At 41.1% G+C, this 18,358-nt stretch overlaps 1 protein-coding gene across 1 annotated transcript in view; it reads left to right on the forward strand.

The window, feature by feature from the left end:
• Positions 1-3,434: 3,434 nt before the first annotated feature.
• The window catches only part of GALNTL6 (polypeptide N-acetylgalactosaminyltransferase like 6), a 3,047,192-nt gene continuing 3,032,268 nt past the window's right edge, over positions 3,435-18,358 (forward strand). The window contains exon 1 of the mRNA XM_073577390.1: positions 3,435-4,825. Coding sequence (XP_073433491.1) covers positions 4,691-4,825 — 135 coding nt within the window. The 5' untranslated portion in view covers positions 3,435-4,690. The remainder of the gene's footprint in view (positions 4,826-18,358) is intronic.

The following is an 18,358-nucleotide window of genomic DNA, read 5'->3' on the forward strand; positions in this document are numbered from 1 at the left end:
ATAATTACCGTCTCTCATCTGCTGCTGGCCTCCCCTCCTCAGCATGTTCCATTTGCTGCTCCATTTGGGGTGGTGGTGGTGCTGATGGTGCTGCAGTGGTCTCCTGCCTTCTCCTGCTGCGCTTGGTTGCTTTCTTGGGTGGCATGTTGGGTGTGGCTGTGGGTCCCACTGTCTTGCTTTTATATATGTCTTGTGGGCAGAGCTACTGAGCATGCTCAGACCAAAAAAACCGGATCCGGCCACCGGATCCGGCTTTCGCCGGATCAGGCGCATTGCAGCGCTCATAGGCTTTCACTGTGTGAAAAAGACGGACGCGCCGGATCCGGCGCGTCCGGCTTTTTCGCCGGAGACAAAAAACGTTACAGTAGCCGTTTTTTCCAGACGCCGGATCGCGACACATTGCCGGATCCGGCGAAAACCGGATGAAACGCATGGCCATCCGGCGCGATCCGGCGCAAATGCAAGTCAATGGGGGGGAAACCGGATCCGGCATTGCATTTCGCCGGATCCGGTTTCTGTCAAAAGCGCCGGATCGCGCCTGACGTCGAAAACCTGATGTGTGAAAGAGGCCTAAAAGGGTCAGTATTCGTATTTACCCGTCTCTGTGGCTAACCTCTGCATATAAGCCCCTCTTTTTAACATTGATCTATAAAAGTGTTTTTAAATAGTTCGAGGGTCTATTTTATTGTGTTTTACAATCACTTTTTCACACAGGGCCTTGTAGGTTTGGATTTCTTTTTTCCTTAATAATAAAGACCGACATTTAAAAATTGCATTTTTTATTTGCTTGTGTGATCTTTGTTAAATATTTAAATTTGTTTGGTGATCTGAAACATTTAAGTGTGACAAACATGCAAAAGAATAGGAAATCAGGAAGGGGGCAAACACTTTTTTCCACCAAACAAAAGGAGAAAAAGCAGGAACAACCACTTGTAAAATTTAAAAATATTTCTTTATTGGGTATCCAATAGGGTATGTTCACACTGCACGTTATTGCTGCGTTTTTATGCTAATTTTCAAGTGCTTTTTGCAGTACCAGCAAAGCCTATGAGATTTCAGAACTCTCATGCGCACACATTGTTTTTTTGTGTCATCAGGATTTTGTGCTTTGCTGCTTTTTTTGGACATAGAGCATGTCACTTCTTTCAGTGTTTTTGCAGCGTTTTTCACCCATTGGCTTGAATGGGTGTTGAAAAAATGCTGCAAAAACGCAGGTATCATTATTTACAGCTTTTTTTCTGCAGAAAAGTCATGGACATTAGCATGGACAAAGAGACATAAGTTAGCCCAAAAAACGCACCAAAAATGCGCAACAAAGCCGCAACATAAATGTGCCAAAAACGCACCTAAACTTGAGTTTTTGCCGCAGCTTCTTTCCTGCCAAGAAATCAGGCTTTGCCGCAGAAGAAAAAGCAGCAAAAACTCTCAGGGTTAACTTATCATTAAGAAGTTTCTGATCAATACATCTCTGAACCGGTCCGGAGTTAGAATACACCCTTTCTACTGCCAGAAACTTCTTAATGGATACCAAATATAGAAATATTTTTTCATTCTTTAAGTGGTTGTACCTGTTTTTTCCAACTGAACATTTTTGGTCTACACAGAATACAGCAGGGGCATATTGATAAGACTATCTAAGCACAAAAACATTTTATTTAAACAATTGTGGAAATTATTATTATTCCAAGATGTATTGATTAAAATCAGCTTTAAAATTAACTTGGTTCTTGGGAAAAGCCCTTTAAGACATTTACCTGTCCACATCTCTTTTCAGGGCAATTGTCCTTCTCTTATCCTCATTTTGCTTCATTTTGCAGCCCCCCATCCCTTACAATGACCATTTTGCAGCCATTTTACAGCAGCAAAGTTAAGGTGCCTATTGACTTCTATGAGGTTCGGGTAGAGGTCTAGTATCCAAACTGAAATTTGGATGAACCCGAACATCACGGATCCACTCATCCTTGCTTGTAAGTGCTGCACTCTTTGCCTAGAAGACCAGTCACTGATCGACTCCAAAAATGTTGTTATCATAGGCAACGAGAAATAAACTATAAAATTTACAATCTCTGATCTCTTGAAATCTGACAGGGTATTTAATAAGTTTCTTGTTTTTGCAAGCAAATTGCAATTGTAGCCATTTAAGATGAGGGAACCTCCATAAAGGGTTTCTCCAAGAAATGTAGATAGCTAATAACTGACTAAATATATTATCATAAATAAATGATAAATAATCTAAATGATTTATTTACACTTGTCTTTTCTAGGGGGCAGATATAAGGTTTATTCCAATGGCTGGTGTCACAGGCTTTGGGGAAGGGTTCTGATGGGCGGCTCTCCTCTTGTTTCATGGGGTCTCTCCTTATACACTAATAGACGAGCATGATCTTGCTCACTGGTTCTTTTTCCTACAATTATTTGTAGCATGAGCCAAAAGTTTTATTTTAATGTGCAATTTCCAAGTATCAAGAATACATTGAAAAATGTCTTCGCTGTGTAGGCAGCAGTCATACCCTAATATTCCTATACACTGGCATTATAAATTGCACATGATGCTGCTGCACAATTATGTGGCATCTGGTGGTGTCAGTATGAGGATAAAAACTCTGTAGTGTTCCAAAAAATGACTCCTGTTGTCACTTGTGTGCCGTTGTAGCAGTGTTAGCAGTTGGCCATTTGGTACAAACCTGCTCTGGGGATTTTACCTGTGGCTTTTACTTACGCCAGCAAGCAGAAGCCGCACTTCCATGCACTGACTCTATAGAGGAAAGTCTATAACAGATTCATTGCACAGCAAATCCCTTTCTTCCCTTGTTTGCAAACAAACCTAAACATAGTTTCTCCTACGTAAACATACATGAACATTCTTTACTGATACTTTCTTTGTAAAATTTTCAGCTAAAACTCTTGTCTCATTCATTGTATCTTCCTCCAATCTACTTTTTCTCAACTTACTCATTAAGGGTTAAATATATCCTCATATTAGTGAAATTAGTGGCATCATGGCCACCAGTGACTGGATGACATATCGCCTCTTTGTCTGAGTCTCATCAAAGCTCACCAATCATTATGTTCCACAACACATGGCATCCATCCTATCTATATCTATCTATCTATCTATCTATCTATCTATCTATCTATCTATCTATCTATCTATCTATCATCTACCTGCCTATCTACGTGTCTACCATGTCTGCACTCCATAGCTTGTATAAGCACCTTGTGTAAGTGCTTCAGTTCTGCTCCAAGCAATGTAACAGTCCTACATTGCAGCTCAGATGACTGCTTGTTTGCTGGCACAATAGTGAGTCACTCCTCTTGCCCCCATTGTCACTTTGCACTGTACATTAGACAACATGGCATCATGTTATCCTGAGAGACACAAGCATCCTCCTTGGTGAGGAGCACTGGCAGCTGCCTGATTCTTTAGTTGCAGTGTTGAAAAGCTTCTGTTCGCATCTCCACTCCCCCTCCTCCACTCCTACATCAGCCTCAGTGTCAGCCTCAGCATCAGCAGCAGCACTGAGACAACAGTAGTAGATCTGCTGCTCACAAAGAGCACACACCAGGCTGCTGCCTCCAGTCTTGTGGACATCACTTCCAATCTCCCTGATCACTTGAAAAGTTGGGGGTTCAGCGGACATGTAATAGTTGGGGAGCAGATCTGCTGCTGGAAGACCAGGCAGACATCTCAGCATCTCTTGCTCCTCTTTCTCCCAGGCTTGGTCCAGTGGCAATGATCTGTAAGCTGCTGCTGGTTACAGGGACGATGCAGTGTGACAGCACTAGATCCTCCTTGCACCACCTTCTGCTGCTCATCATCACCCTCCTCCCTTCCAGCTTCCTCCTGCTCCTGGCTTGTTTATAGAGCAGAGTGGGACTGGGAGGGATTGTAACCACCGGTTTAGAGCTCATCCACGTGTTTTCCACCAGTGGGGACTGGAGTTCTTGTCTAGGAGAGATGCTTCAGAAGTGCCTGCATGCTTCAGCATGAAAGATCACAGATAGGATTGACTTGGAATCTGGAAGATGTATTTTATCTATTCTGCTTGGATTTAGGGCACATCATGAGCATCTGATGGTATACTGGGATATAGATGGATCAAGGAGGTAACCAGTATGGTTGTGTGTATCAGATGGGCTTGGAGTGACAGCCTTTAATACTCATGATTTATCTGGCATTTCAACTGGGGCTGCTGAATTGGACTCTTCCCGAGGATTCATTGTGTGTCCCATCCAGGTGTAGACACTTGACTTGTCTCTGTCTTGTGCAAATGTTTCAGGAAAACAATGTATAGTAAGTGACAATGAATTATTCAGCCAAACTTTCTTTTCTACAAGACACACATACACTTTGTGGTTCTTCAGTACACTGACTTCATTGGATGGTCACTACTAGTGGTGCTACTGTGGTGGCAAATATTGGCCCCTTAATAACACTAAGGGTTTTATCATTGATTACCGGAATTTATTGCTGTCTTAATAACGATTGGGATTTGTTTATTCATCACCAGAAACTGTGGATTTCCAAGAACTATTTGGTATTACGCCAAATTGAAAGTTTAGAGCACCACCTGAGACTACTGTGAAACTTTTGAGTAGTGGAGCACCTTCCTTCTCTAAATTATTGAAGATCTCTGTGGATTACAGTACTCAACACCTTCTCAGAACTTGACTACTATAGTTTACTGCCATGAAGAGAAAACAGAAGAGGTTCATTCAGATGGCTTTGCTATTTACAGCAGCTTTGATTTTTCTGCCCAATATTGGCCTTTGGTCTTTGTATAAGGAAAAGCAGCTCACGAAGTCTACAGATGGAGGCGATCAGGTAGGAAACATCAGGCATGAAGAACTTGAGAAGTGTGCATTGCTCTGCTGGACAGAGATGCTATGGATTGTCTAAGGTCTCTCATTAGTCACCTGCAACGAGCCATTTAAAATAATTGATTTTCTCTGCAGTTGATGGGGTTAACTGATAGGCTTGATATACAGTGCGATTAAAACTAATCTTGTTACTATCGGATTTTTTTACAGAAGTGTAACACACAATGAATAGTGTATGGGTCAAACAGAGTGAAAGAGAATCCTATAATTAGCTAGCTAACCAGTTTTCATGGAAGTTCTCTGCACCTAGTGATGCATTTCCTAACAACTGTATAGCACAGTCAGACACTATGTGTGGCGCTGTTTTTGCTTCTGATGATTGGTAGCATCCTGCACTCCGTCAATTGTTTGCTAATTTCTCAGAGCTTAGCAGCATCTGTAGATTCCTTGTGTATCAAGTATAGGACATTCTCGGACTCTAATCATTACCATCAATGGTTTAGTATCCTGCACCACTTACTGAACCTATCATTTTGCTGGTCCTCTTAGTATATTAATCTAATATTTAATATAATATATTTTGTCAATATTTTGCATTTGCATTGACTAATAATAATTATGATGGGCACCAAGTTGGTCTTTGTAACAGTTTGATTCATTGAAATGCCATGCTCTGACTTTTTAGAAAAGTTTGCAGCCAGCAGGGAGTTGGCGGCAGGAGATATATTGTGGAAGAGCAGACAGTTTTATTCTTTTATTTTGTGGAGCGGTTGATTCATATACTGTAAGAATAACAATAATTGGGGATCCTGATTTGTTTTACATTTACTTCTGCTGACAGCTGCTGGCTAATGTGCTTCATTCCTGTCCACATTCATTTCCCAAATTAGACGTTATTTGTTCAACTTATGAAACTGGAGGATGATATTATGGGATGTATTAAATATGTATCTTTTCTGGCCAAATCAAGGATTCACGCACGGGCCTGTTAAATATTGATAACGCTTTTCATTGCTTTGCAAACTTGAAACCGCAGAACTAAAGTTACGTGGCTTTAGCTGTGCTGTTAATAACCTTCATGATGCACTGCTGGTACACATAGGCTTACATTGTGGTGCACGGACACTATGTCCCCATGGACCGAGATGATTACATTAATTTTCCACTGTAACAGATTTTACAGATTTTTTGTTAAGCCAACAGTGTCTGAATAAAATAATACAGAACTTATAACTGAACTAGACAAATCGTACAGTCAACAAGGTCCTTTAAGGACACACTGATGATGTACAATAGTAGCCTCCAATGCAAGTAATTATGACTCTCGGTATTAGACATTGTCTCAAAGGTATAAAACTTCATATTATGTATGGTGCTGGATATAAAGTACTTGTTTGAATGTAGATTCTATATTATATTATTTCATTTTGGACTTATGTTCATTATGATGGGTCTTTAATTGTATCGATATGTTAGGTAAAATGGCTCTCACTATGCATAACCCATACTGATTCATGGTGCCACTTCTGGCATTAATATGTCTCTACACAGCTGTATAAAGTGAAGTTTCAAGGCTTAATCAGTATTTTATTTTCTATTTTCCCGTGTGTTAGGTAGTAACATACTCACTGACCCCCATCTACTCCTGGTATCAGCTCCGCACCAGTGTGACCTAACAGCCTCTGTCCTCTGCTCAATAACTGACGTTGCAGATGCAATTGCCATGTAAGTCTGTAGGACTAGGACCAAAACATTAGAGCCGCGTCTAAATTCCCATAGACTTACATGGCGGACATTCAAAAAGTGACCTCCGCTCAACAGGGCAACCGCTGTGCGAATCAGAAGGTCAAAAATGCGGTGACCCACTTCAAGAATGGACCAGAGTCTGGCTGATACCATGAGAAGATGGCAGCTAATGAATACACTAATTACACTCACATGTGATACCTAAGCTCATGGAGAAATTAGAAAAAAATCACTGGAATACTGGAATGGTCCTACCACCTTTGTCTCATAAAAAAGGAAGAAGCACAGGTAATAAAAATTGCCTACATCATGAACAAGACAAATATACCCGAATAATAGAGATCTCTAGATATCATCAATGAAACGTGTGCATTGACTGCAGGCATCTACCAGATAGTAGTGTTCAGAACATCTACAGAATGACGTCAATTGTTCTAATGAGTCATCTTTATATGGAGGCGTAAAGGGCATCAGCCATGTTAATAGACATCTTTTAGGTGTCTTAATCAATGAAGACAAGCCAACAGGAACAACTACAGCCAGTGAGCAGCTCCTCACACTCCCTCCCGGGACAAAGCTACAGATATGAAGTTTATACCAGAAGTTCGGTATGGAAATAGTATGGTCCGCTGCTGATAGGTCTACATCATCCATGTTATTGGAAATTCTCGGGTCAAGCAAGATCTCACTCTTATTTCCTATCATATTTTCTTGCATTTGATATTCATATAGCTATGGTGGACATGGCAGGAATCATTATTAGGCCTCATTCAGACATCCGGGAATAACGTATATATTTTTCATGAATAGAATACATACCCATTATAGTCTTTGTGGCTATTCAGATATCCATTTGACCAAAAAATCAAGACCACATGTTCATTTTTGATCTAAGCCATGGCTCAAAGTTATGCATGCAAGTCTATGGGTCCTTAACAATCACGTTGCATCTGTGTAGTCTGCATGCTTTCCGTGATTAGCATTGTAATGGAGAGGATTTGCAGTTTGTTTGTCACACGTGATGAATCAATGATGAAACTCATGGTAAAAAAAAATGAAACACTGACTAAACACTGATGAAACACTGATCAAAGACACTGATCCACAACGGTCCTTCTTTTTATATGCAAGAAAAGTCATGGGCGTCTGAATGAGGCTTCGGCTCGGAACGGAATCTCTTGATAGTATTTGATTATATGATGTCTCCAAAGTAATTCTCTACAAATTCTGATTGTCTGAAAACAAGTGTCTGGGGTCTGATCTAATATGAATGATTCCATAGGTTGAAGCTTTTAGACTGGTTCAATGAGGGTTCTGGTTAAGGATGTACCTACCCCTCATAGGGCAATGGTAGACGGGCCCAAACTACCTGATGGCAGCAGCATAAGCATCACTCTTCTCTTGGCAATAATGGTATCAAATCATAGTGTTATATGTTATGAAACACATTTAGCACTGGAAAGAAAAAATATTCACCTGCTTGCCATTCCCTTCAAAACAAAAGAGTGGTTTTTTTTCTAAATGGGTCCTCCTGGACCTTTGGGACAAATAGCAGCTGCTATACAAAGCATACAAAAAGAACAGGTACTCACCCTCCCCAGGTCTAGTGCCGGCTCCAAATCGCTGCTCCAGTTTCAGTGTTTTGGCTTATAAAAACTGGTCAATGGTGCATATTAATTCAACATTGGCTGCAGCAGTAACATATCTCACATTACTGCTGCAGCCAATCATTGATTTCAGCAGGCACTACCAATGTAAATGACATGAAATGACAAATTCAGCGATTGGCTGCAGTGCTGATGTGAGCTGTCACCTCTACAGCCAAAATATTAAAGGGAATCTTTCAGTAGGATAAAGTCTGCTAGGCCCTTTATACAGGCATGTTAGTCATAAGGAGCTGAATAAAGCAATGTATTGATATCTGCTATCCGACGTCTTATTCCAGAGAAATCCATGTTTTTTGTAATATGTAAGATTTTTGTAATATTTTAAGATCTTTGAGACACTGATCTCCCTCAGAATCTGCCTCCAGAGTGTATTGTAAATGAATGGGCCATTACCAGTGTGAGACAAGTATGTCTGCTCTCCTGATCTACGTCTCACACTGGTAACAGCCTTTCATTTACAATAATCTCTGGAGGCAGATTCTCGTGGAGATCCGTGTCCGGCCCATAGATCATAACAATTCACTTACATATTAGAAATAGCATGGATTTATCTGGAATAAGACATCAGGTTACAAATATAAAAGTATTATTTTATTCAGTTTTTGATGACCCGCATGCCCATACAGATGGCTTAGGAGGGTGGATCCCACTGCCAGATGCCCTTTAAAGCCACAGTAGGAGCTGGCTATGGACCTGGGAAGGGTAAAAGTGATCATAAAAAACACTTTAAGAAATCGATTTCAGGAGGATCACAGCCAAAAGACTTAACTAAATACTAACACTCAGTTATCCCACAGCTGTCTGTAGGTGTAGGATTGGGAATATTTGGTAAGTCCGCAGCGTACATCTGTACATCTTGCAGGGTACAGTGATCCCCATGTAAGTCATACACGGGAACTAATCTTTATATCCTTCATTTATTGTGCTACGTGTAGTGTAAATCTGCATTTTGTTGCTCGTTGCTCTTTGACGAGTTCGGAACCAAGGTACTAATTCGGGGATTACAGAGTTTTGTGTGGATTTCGTGCCCCTGTATTATTCCGTTTTACAAAGGCTCAGGAATAACTTTGATATTTGCCTTTCACACTTCTATTTCTAACTAAACAGAGCTGTGAAGGCCAAAGACCGCAGATTTGTGGTTTTCTGAACCTGTGCAGACTACAGATCAAATCGGACTGCTTAATATAACCTTTCAGAGTGTGTGTTCCTTCAGCTATATATTTGTCACATATCACAGAGACCTGTCAGTGGATAGTATCTGTGGGGGCGATATGGGATCCTATCAATCTCAATATCCTCCCATTAATGTGAATGGAGGCAGCGCCAGCATAACTTAGAGATATGGAATCCCGGGTCCCTGCTCATAGACGGCTCCTGTTCCCTCCATGATTCCTATCTGTCTCCGTGCCAGATCCAAAGCAAAATGCACATTGTGGTTATCCACAGGGTATTTCCTCTGAACGATCTGTTTCTTGTAATTACGTGCATTTTTATGAAGGAGAATAATGGCCTTTATCGAATCAACCAGGTTGATCATGTAGAAGTATTGGGAACAAACACGAGCAGAAATTCAACCAGCAAATATGTCCCTGGGGCCCAGTTACAGCTGGAGATATACATCACTGTTTAAGGTTAATATGTTAAGCCTCGAGTCCCCGGCTCTAAGGAGTTCTGGGCGACTATTGCTCTAAATCACGTTTTATGCTATAGGTGAATATTTAACCCTGCATTCTCTAGTAGCTAAATGTAGATTATAGCAGTTCACTAAAAATTGGTCTGATGTTAATATCGTGCTAATATTACAGGTCCAGGGATGTTTTACTACAAAGAAAACCCAAATTCATATGGCACTACTCACTCCATATACAAAGTGCATGTCATCATGGGGATTCTTTAATCTGTTACTTCCCAGTGTAGGAAGAATACGGTCTGTGGCAATCTGTTAATGAAAATCTGGCTCTTTCCTAATATGATTGCTCATAATGAAATTACTTGATATGGAAGCAGGAGCTTTGCCAAACCTCTGTGACCACCCTAAGCGTTCAGGCAGGAAAGATCACATCAGCCTGATTTCCTAGAGTCTGGGAAAGACACATATTACCATGTGAGCGAGCATTGATACATTCCCACTTGTATGTCACAGTGATATTAGATACACTGATTACAAACCCTAGTAAGGCCACTGTGATAGATGTGATGTAGCAATATGGGTATTCAGAAACTGTTAGCTAAGAAATAACCCAAAATGTGTTTTTTTAATAAACAGAAGAAACATTGCGCTGAGCTCAACATTGCCAGATGGAGAGTTGTGTATTTTGCGCACCGGTCCATGTATAGATCAGATGTATTGTATGCAGCACTTTCTGATCCGGCTCCAGAACCCGTCCAGTACAAGAATCGATACAGCAGAGGGGCCGAGAGCAACCAAATGAAATCTATGGTAACCGTGCTGGTGTCAGTTCCCTCCGACATTTCACCACTACACCAAAGATGAAAAGTAATGCTTGGTTGAATATATAGAATCGAGGCTATATGTACATGCTGTTTAATTTTAATCATACAAGGAATTGTGTGTGTGTGTGTATATGTATATATAAAAAATGAGCACTTTTCTAAGTAAAGATCCCAAGGGTGTCACCAAAGCACCTCTTGGATCCAAAAAACGCATTTTAGTGTTTAGGCTAAATATGCCAGAGCCTTTTACAAGCAATGCATATGTCTGTGTATATATACAGCGAAGACATTGGGATGTCCTTCGGACAGGAGAAGTGCGGCCTGTTGGTAATAAAGAGAGGCAAGGTAGTCAAGACTGATGGAGTGAATTACCAGCAGGGCACATAGCAGATGTACAGACATGCTACAAGTACCTCGGCATCCCACAGGGATATGATAACCATGATGAGGAAGCAAGGAAAGCAGCAACATCAAAATACCATCAAAGGGTAAGACAAATCCAGAAGAGCCAGCTCAATGAGAAGAAAAAAAATCCACGTCACAATACATTTGCCCTGCCAGTTATCAGATACCCTGCTGGCATAGTGTGCTTGCCCAAAGAAGAGATGGAAGCTGCAGATGTGAAGACATGAAAGCTCCTCACAATGCATAGAGGTCTTCAACCTAAGTATAACACCCAAAGATTGTATACCAGCAGAAAGGAGGGTGGTCGAGGCTTGATAAGCAACCAAGCCACCATCATGGATGAAACAAGGAGTATCCAGGAATACATCAGAAGAATGACGCCAAAAGATGAGATGCTGAGAGAAAGCCTAAGGCAGCAACAACAGATCTGGAAGGAAAAACAGAAACATGAGTAGCCATGGGAAACCACAGAAAAAAGTGGTGGAGGATGAAACGGCTAAAATCCTGTGGGACTTCAAGATCCAGATGGATAAGCAGATGTTGGCTAACCAACTAGATATTGTGATAGCAGTCAAGGATCAAAGACAGCAATGAAAATAGATATGGCAGTGCCAAGTGACAGCACCATCAGAACGAAGGAAAATGAGAAGCTGGAGAAATACCAGAGCCTCAAAGGAGAACTGGAGATGTGGAAGGTGAAGGCAACAGTGATTCCAGTGGTGATAGGAGCATTTGAAGCAGTGACCCCTATGTTGGAAGAATGGCTACAACAGATCCCAGGAGCAACACCTGAGCTCTCTGTCCAGAAAAGCGAAATGCTGGGAACAACTAAGATCATGCGCAGAACCCTCAAGCTCCCAGACCTCTGGTAGAGGACCCGAGAATGAGGAAGGACAATGACCACACTCATTGAGGGCTGAGAAGGAAGTTTTTTATATATACAAATACTATTGACCACATCACTAATTTTCCAAGTGAATTTACTTTTAAAAGTGCTGCTGCAAAAGTCTTGACACAGCTCAATAGTTTTATCCATCATGGGATGTTTCTCGTGTGGCACCTTGAGACAACTTTTATAGGCCATCAGGTGAAGCAGCTAATATTTGTCACTGAGTGACAGGATTGTTTTCTAATTGATCAATTTCAGCTGGTGTCATGACTTTCCATGGCTTTTTGCACCTCTCTTTCTTCATGTGCTTAATATTTTTTGGAAATTCAATTCACATGAAATCGATTTGCTGCTGATCGAAAATACATGCATTAAACTGCCCCAAAAAGCTGTGCTCTTTACCTCACACACTAATCTCCAGTGCTGTGCTGTCACACACATGACCTTTAGGTTACATTCACATTTTGGGGGCAGGTTGCATTTTTTTTCTAGGACCACTTATGCTGTAATTGTTAAAAATCTCTGTAAAAGAATGCAGCATAGTCACAACATATGAACATGGCCGGACAATTTTTTTCAGTGTTTTGTGGCTTTTTCTTCTTGTCTCTGTTGATAACCTGTAAACCGTGACATCCTCTCACTATCCAGATTCATGTTAAAATGGCTGCTGCATTTCCTGCTTCTGCTTTTATACAGTCTATGATAGTCTCTTTACATTTTCTGTGCTACATCATGTGAAGTAGTAGCTGTAAATACTGTGGGGACATTGCTGCCAAAAGTCATTCTGCGGCTGATGCAATATTCTGCATTGTGTAAAACTGATTGCATCATATCAATTCTCTCATCTCTAGTTATAATGTGGTCAAAAAGCAAATGGTGACTTCTGATTACCACTTCTTTCCACATTTTGAAATGTCACCAGCTACCTGAAGATTGCCATATTTCCTACCGCGACAGGGTATTGATGGCCATTCCCTTTCATTACCAGGGCTGTTTTGTTCATTGATGCAGCGGGATTATAAGTTTCATTATAAAGGGGATTTTTGTGTGTATCCTTTTTTATTTTGCAGGACACATAGGGATTTTTCATTTTTTTTTTAATTAGAGGGGAAATATTTTTTAATTTTTGTGACTTATGTAGGGAAAATGGGAAAAATTGTGAAAAAAACACAGGCTTTCTCACTATATTAATATTCTTTGCAAAGGTAGGTTAGTCAATAATATTTGGTAAGATTTCATCAATACTTTTATTATATTTTTGAAACAATATTATGCACCCCAAAATATATTGTTCTGTCAGAATAAAACAAGGTTTTATGTGGGTTTTGCAGGGAAATATCAACATTCACTGTCACAGAACAAGGTTGGACTGTCACGACATCCTAAACCAATTCGACGACACTGTGCCATCTAACAGAGCACATAATATGGTGAAGGCTGCGCCATTAGTCTGGAGACAGGCAGTAAATCAATTAAATATATGTCGGTACTGTGCAAGGCTAAGTTCACATAAGCGCTGAACTTATCAAAACCGTCATGTCTGCAGATTGTGGACGCGGCTGGCTCAGTGTGCAGCTCGGTGCGCTCGTCTGCAAACTGGTAGATGCAGGAGATGTTTAGTAGTTCCATACACCGGTCTCATTTGTAAATTGGACCAGACTCGCGCACGCTACCTTTACTGCACAAGACGTGAGGCATGTGAAGGAAATCTCCCATCTGCACCAGCACAAATGGTCCATGTACAGACAGAAAGCACACGGACCCCAATTAAATCACTCCTGTAAACGTACATGAACAGCTTTTCTCTTGCTCTCGACCTTTCTCTGAAAATAGATGAAAGGTTTATTATATCACAAACCCCGTAAAAATAGTTTTATCATTTTCTGATGTGAATGCCATGATTGGCTGCCAGGATGATCACGTGATAAGGATCTGAGCTAATAGGTTGGGGAATGTCACCAAGCTAAAAGGAATCTGTCACCAGGTTTTGCAATGTAAAGGTACTGTCACACCTAGCGATGTACCAGCGATCCCGACCAGCGATATGACGCGGTCAGGATCGCTGGTACATCGCTAAGTGGTTGCTAGTTAGCTGCCACACAGGCAGATCTCACCAGCGACATCGCAGGGGTCGGGGGTCGCTACTTACCTGTCAGACTAGGCGATCCTGTGTCCTCCCGCCCGCCTCCACGCTCATCGCTCGTCTCTCGACAGGAAGCGCCGCAGGAAGCTGATGACGAGAAACAGTCCAGGACGTTCTCGTGCGATCAGCAATAACCAGCAGGGGAGCGGGTTGTAGGTAAGTATCAGACACAGCGATGTCACTAGCAATATCGCTATAACATCACAAGTTATAGAGATATTACTAGCAATATCGCTTAGTGTGACAGTACCTTAACAATAGAATAGCATAATGTAGGAGCTGAGACCCCGATTCCAGTGATGTAAACTTATTGGGCTGTGTGATGCTGGTTTCAATAAAATCAGTGATTTATCAGCAGGAGATTATCACTACTAGACTAGGTATCTTAGTCTTCTAAGTCAACTCCTCTGTGTGACCCCCTCCCCCCCGTGCAACACGGAATAACCACTTTCTGGCAATGTACACAAAAGCTGCCTATCAGTGATGTTTTTACGTTATACAGGGCTCATTATTCAGAGCACTGGAAGATCAGCAGCAGAGAAAATTGTGATTGTATCAAAATGACAGCGAGCAGACCAGCGAGTGACACATTGCTGGAATCAGGGTTCTTAGCACCTACATCATGCTGGTCTCAGATTACGTAGAAAAAATCTTGCGACAGGTTCCTTTTAATAAATCACAATTTAGGCATTTTGGGCTGATATGGATAACTCAGAAGGGCAAGAAATCAAGACATTGCGTGGTTCGGAAGTGGTTAAATCTATTGCTCCTTGTTTCTTTTTCCCTTACAGTTTTCATAGTTTTTATTTTGTTTTTGCTTTTTTTACATTTTTAATGAAAGTAAATTGTCAGATGGTCACTGGGGATGGATAATAGCAGTTGGAAAGAATGTCTATTGAACTACTACTAATAATAATAAAAAAGCATGAAAATTTGTCTCAACAAGATTAGAATCTGCGTAAAATAAATTGAAGTTTTGTTCCAAACATCAATATCTCAGCGATAAAAGTCCACAGTAAAGAAAAAGTTCAAGCTTTTGGCCAACGGACAGAAGAATATAAGATACGATTTGCATTGTTTGTGAGATAGATCAGGGTCAGACAAATCAATGCTGCAATCTGTGCAGCCTCACAGGGGCCCAAGAGTTAAGGGGGCCCATTTCCACCCCCAAAACTTGTGGAATTGTGCATTATTCTGAGGGATTGGACTGCAAACGTCCCATATACTGTTCTTGCACAGGCGCCCTATTCTATCTCTGTCCGCCAGTGAGACAGCCAGTGTAGCTGACAGTATAATTACTCTTATTTATGAGGCCCATAATGAGATTAAATATATATATATATAGAGAGAGAGAGTATCACTACAAATTCATCATAAAGTTAGACAGTATCCATGTTCATGCATGAGGAGATAGCTGCTGTGATTTCACTGATGTTATACTGTATAGAAAAGAATATATAGCAATATTTTCTAGCAATACGTTCAATGAGTATATTCAGAGAGAAATGTACATTACATTTTTTGTGTGTTAACCTACAGTATTAGGCAAATATTAAGGCCTTTGCATTGGAATCCTCAGTAGATGGCGCTGTGTCCTACACATCAGCTGCGGAGGAGTCACTGCGTTATCACATTTCTGCTTCTCTTCTAAATTACTGCACGTCGGATATTTCTGTCCATCAAAAGCACTATCGAATGTTTAATTATTTGATGATTTCTTCGTACATTTTATTGATGGCATACATCTTTTTTATGTCATAGCCACACGTTGCACGTTTGTCGCACTCGCAGGCTGCAGTGAATGATTTACGGGTTCATCGCCATTTGTAAAGTGTTTCACTTACAATTCTCTAAATTCTCATCATACTCAATGGATTTTGCCATTAACTTTCATTTAGTTCCAGAGCTCAGAAAGTACTTGACGGACTCTGTTTGCTACCTGTTATCTATGAAGCAGAAGCGGCATCCCGCGGGGATGATTTCTGAGCGTTTATTTCAGCCCCAGATCTTTTCTGACTCGTAACGTGCTGACAACTGACTAGTGAAATAGAAGCTAAAATTACTCATACTTGCTTGAATAAATCTAGGTGTCGATCTTTTTCCTCGTCTTTTGTGGTGGCGGATTTCCTCTGTCTGCGGATTCACTTCCAGCTTCTGCACATGGCGCGATGGGAAAACATCATGGAGAGCAGAAAGCTGGCATTATCTTCGGTAACTCACTACGCCTTGTGTACTCTATTACATCCAATTTTGTGTTTTTATGTCCTGTTATGGACAAGCCTTCAATATTTAGCTTCCAATTTGCCATACTACAGGCTTGGATAGAAATTCCTCTTACTGGTATACTATGAATGGCTTTTAGCTAATAATACATTAAGGAAGGTGTCTAATGGCCCACGTCCTATCCACAGTTCTATCACATATACAGAGCGCCCTGAGGGGACATGCGGTTATCTACACCACACTTCCTCTGTAACATAGTTCATTTGGTAGTGACGTGTTTCATGTTTCCAACTTGCAGTAAGGTTAGGTTCATATTGTGTTAGAGCAGTCCGGTCAACACATGCGCTAAACCGACTGCACTAACGCTGCTCCTTTTTTTGATCACGTTATGCGATCGCGCGGTAACAAACCCTCGAACGCTGCAGACCGTGTCGGAGGGTCTGTCACAGCATGACGGCACATCACCAACACATGCCGATTATGACATGCATTAGCGATGCGCTACATTATAGCAGTCTATGGAAGCGTTAACAGATGCGTTACATCGCGTTAATGCCGTTTTGTAACACAATCCGTTAAACGGACTGCCATAACGCTATATGAACCTGACCTAAAAAAAGGTTCGTTTTTCTTGAGGAAACTTTTACCTCCACTTTCCAGAGCTGTGTTCTCCACAGTAGGCCTCAATATCCAGCATATTCTAGCAAACCCTCCAGGTAATGGCACTTTTACCCTTTGCATTTTCAGCGTTATCCATTATAGGGCACTTTCAGTACAGGCATTTTAGCTATTTTAGAAGGAGTCCCTGTGGGCGTTCTGGCAGTATTTCTTGTGAGAATTCTAGCTGTATCCTTTGTTGGCTTTCTAGCAATATTCCCTGAGGAAATTCTAGCATTCTAGCAGTATCACCTTAGAGCATTCCAGCAATATCCTCTTCAGGTTTTCCATGAGTAAAGTGTTCAGTCTATCAGTATCCTCTGTGGGTATTCTAGCAGTATCCTCTGTGGGTATTCTAGCAGTATCCTCTGTGGGTATTCTATCAGTATCCTCTGTGGGTATTCTATCAGTATCCTCTGTGGGTATTCTAGCAGTATCCTCTGTGGGTATTCTAGCAGTATCCTCTGTGGATATTCTAGCAGTATCCTCTGTGGATATTCTAGCAGTATCCTCTGTGGGTATTCTAGCAGTATCCTCTGTGGGTATTCTAGCAGTATCCTCTGTGGGTATTCTATCAGTATCCTCTGTGGATATTCTAGCAGTATCCTCTGTGGGTATTCTAGCAGTATCCTCTGTGGATATTCTAGCAGTATCCTCTGTGAATATTCTAGCAGTATCCTCTGTGGGTATTCTATCAGTATCCTCTGTGGATATTCTAGCAGTAACCTCTGTGGGTATTCTATCAGTATCCTCTGTGGATATTCTATCAGTATCCTCTGTGGATATTCTAGCAGTATCCTCTGTGTATTCTAGCAGTATCCTCTGTGGATATTCTAGCAGTATCCTCTGTGGGTATTCTAGCAGTATCCTCTGTGGATATTCTATCAGTATCCTCTGTGGATATTCTAGCAGTATCCTCTGTGGGTATTCTAGCAGTATCCTATGTGGATATTCTAGCAGTATCCTCTGTGGGTATTCTAGCAGTATCCTCTGTGGATATTCTAGCAGTATCCTCTGTGGATATTCTAGCAGTATCCTCTGTGGGTATTCTAGCAGTATCCTATGTGGATATTCTAGCAGTATCCTCTGTGGATATTCTAGCAGTATCCTCTGTGGGTATTCTAGCAGTATCCTATGTGGATATTCTAGCAGTATCCTCTGTGGGTATTCTAGCAGTATCCTCTGTGGATATTCTATCAGTATCCTCTGTGGATATTCTAGCAGTATCCTCTGTGGGTATTCTAGCAGTATCCTATGTGGATATTCTAGCAGTATCCTCTGTGGGTATTCTAGCAGTATCCTCTGTGGATATTCTAGCAGTATCCTCTGTGGATATTCTAGCAGTATCCTCTG

The sequence above is a fragment of the Dendrobates tinctorius genome, unplaced genomic scaffold, assembly GCF_039654945.1.
Source record: "Dendrobates tinctorius isolate UK_male_01 unplaced genomic scaffold, ASM3965494v1 ptg000008l, whole genome shotgun sequence".
NCBI classification, from domain to species: domain Eukaryota; kingdom Metazoa; phylum Chordata; class Amphibia; order Anura; family Dendrobatidae; genus Dendrobates; species Dendrobates tinctorius.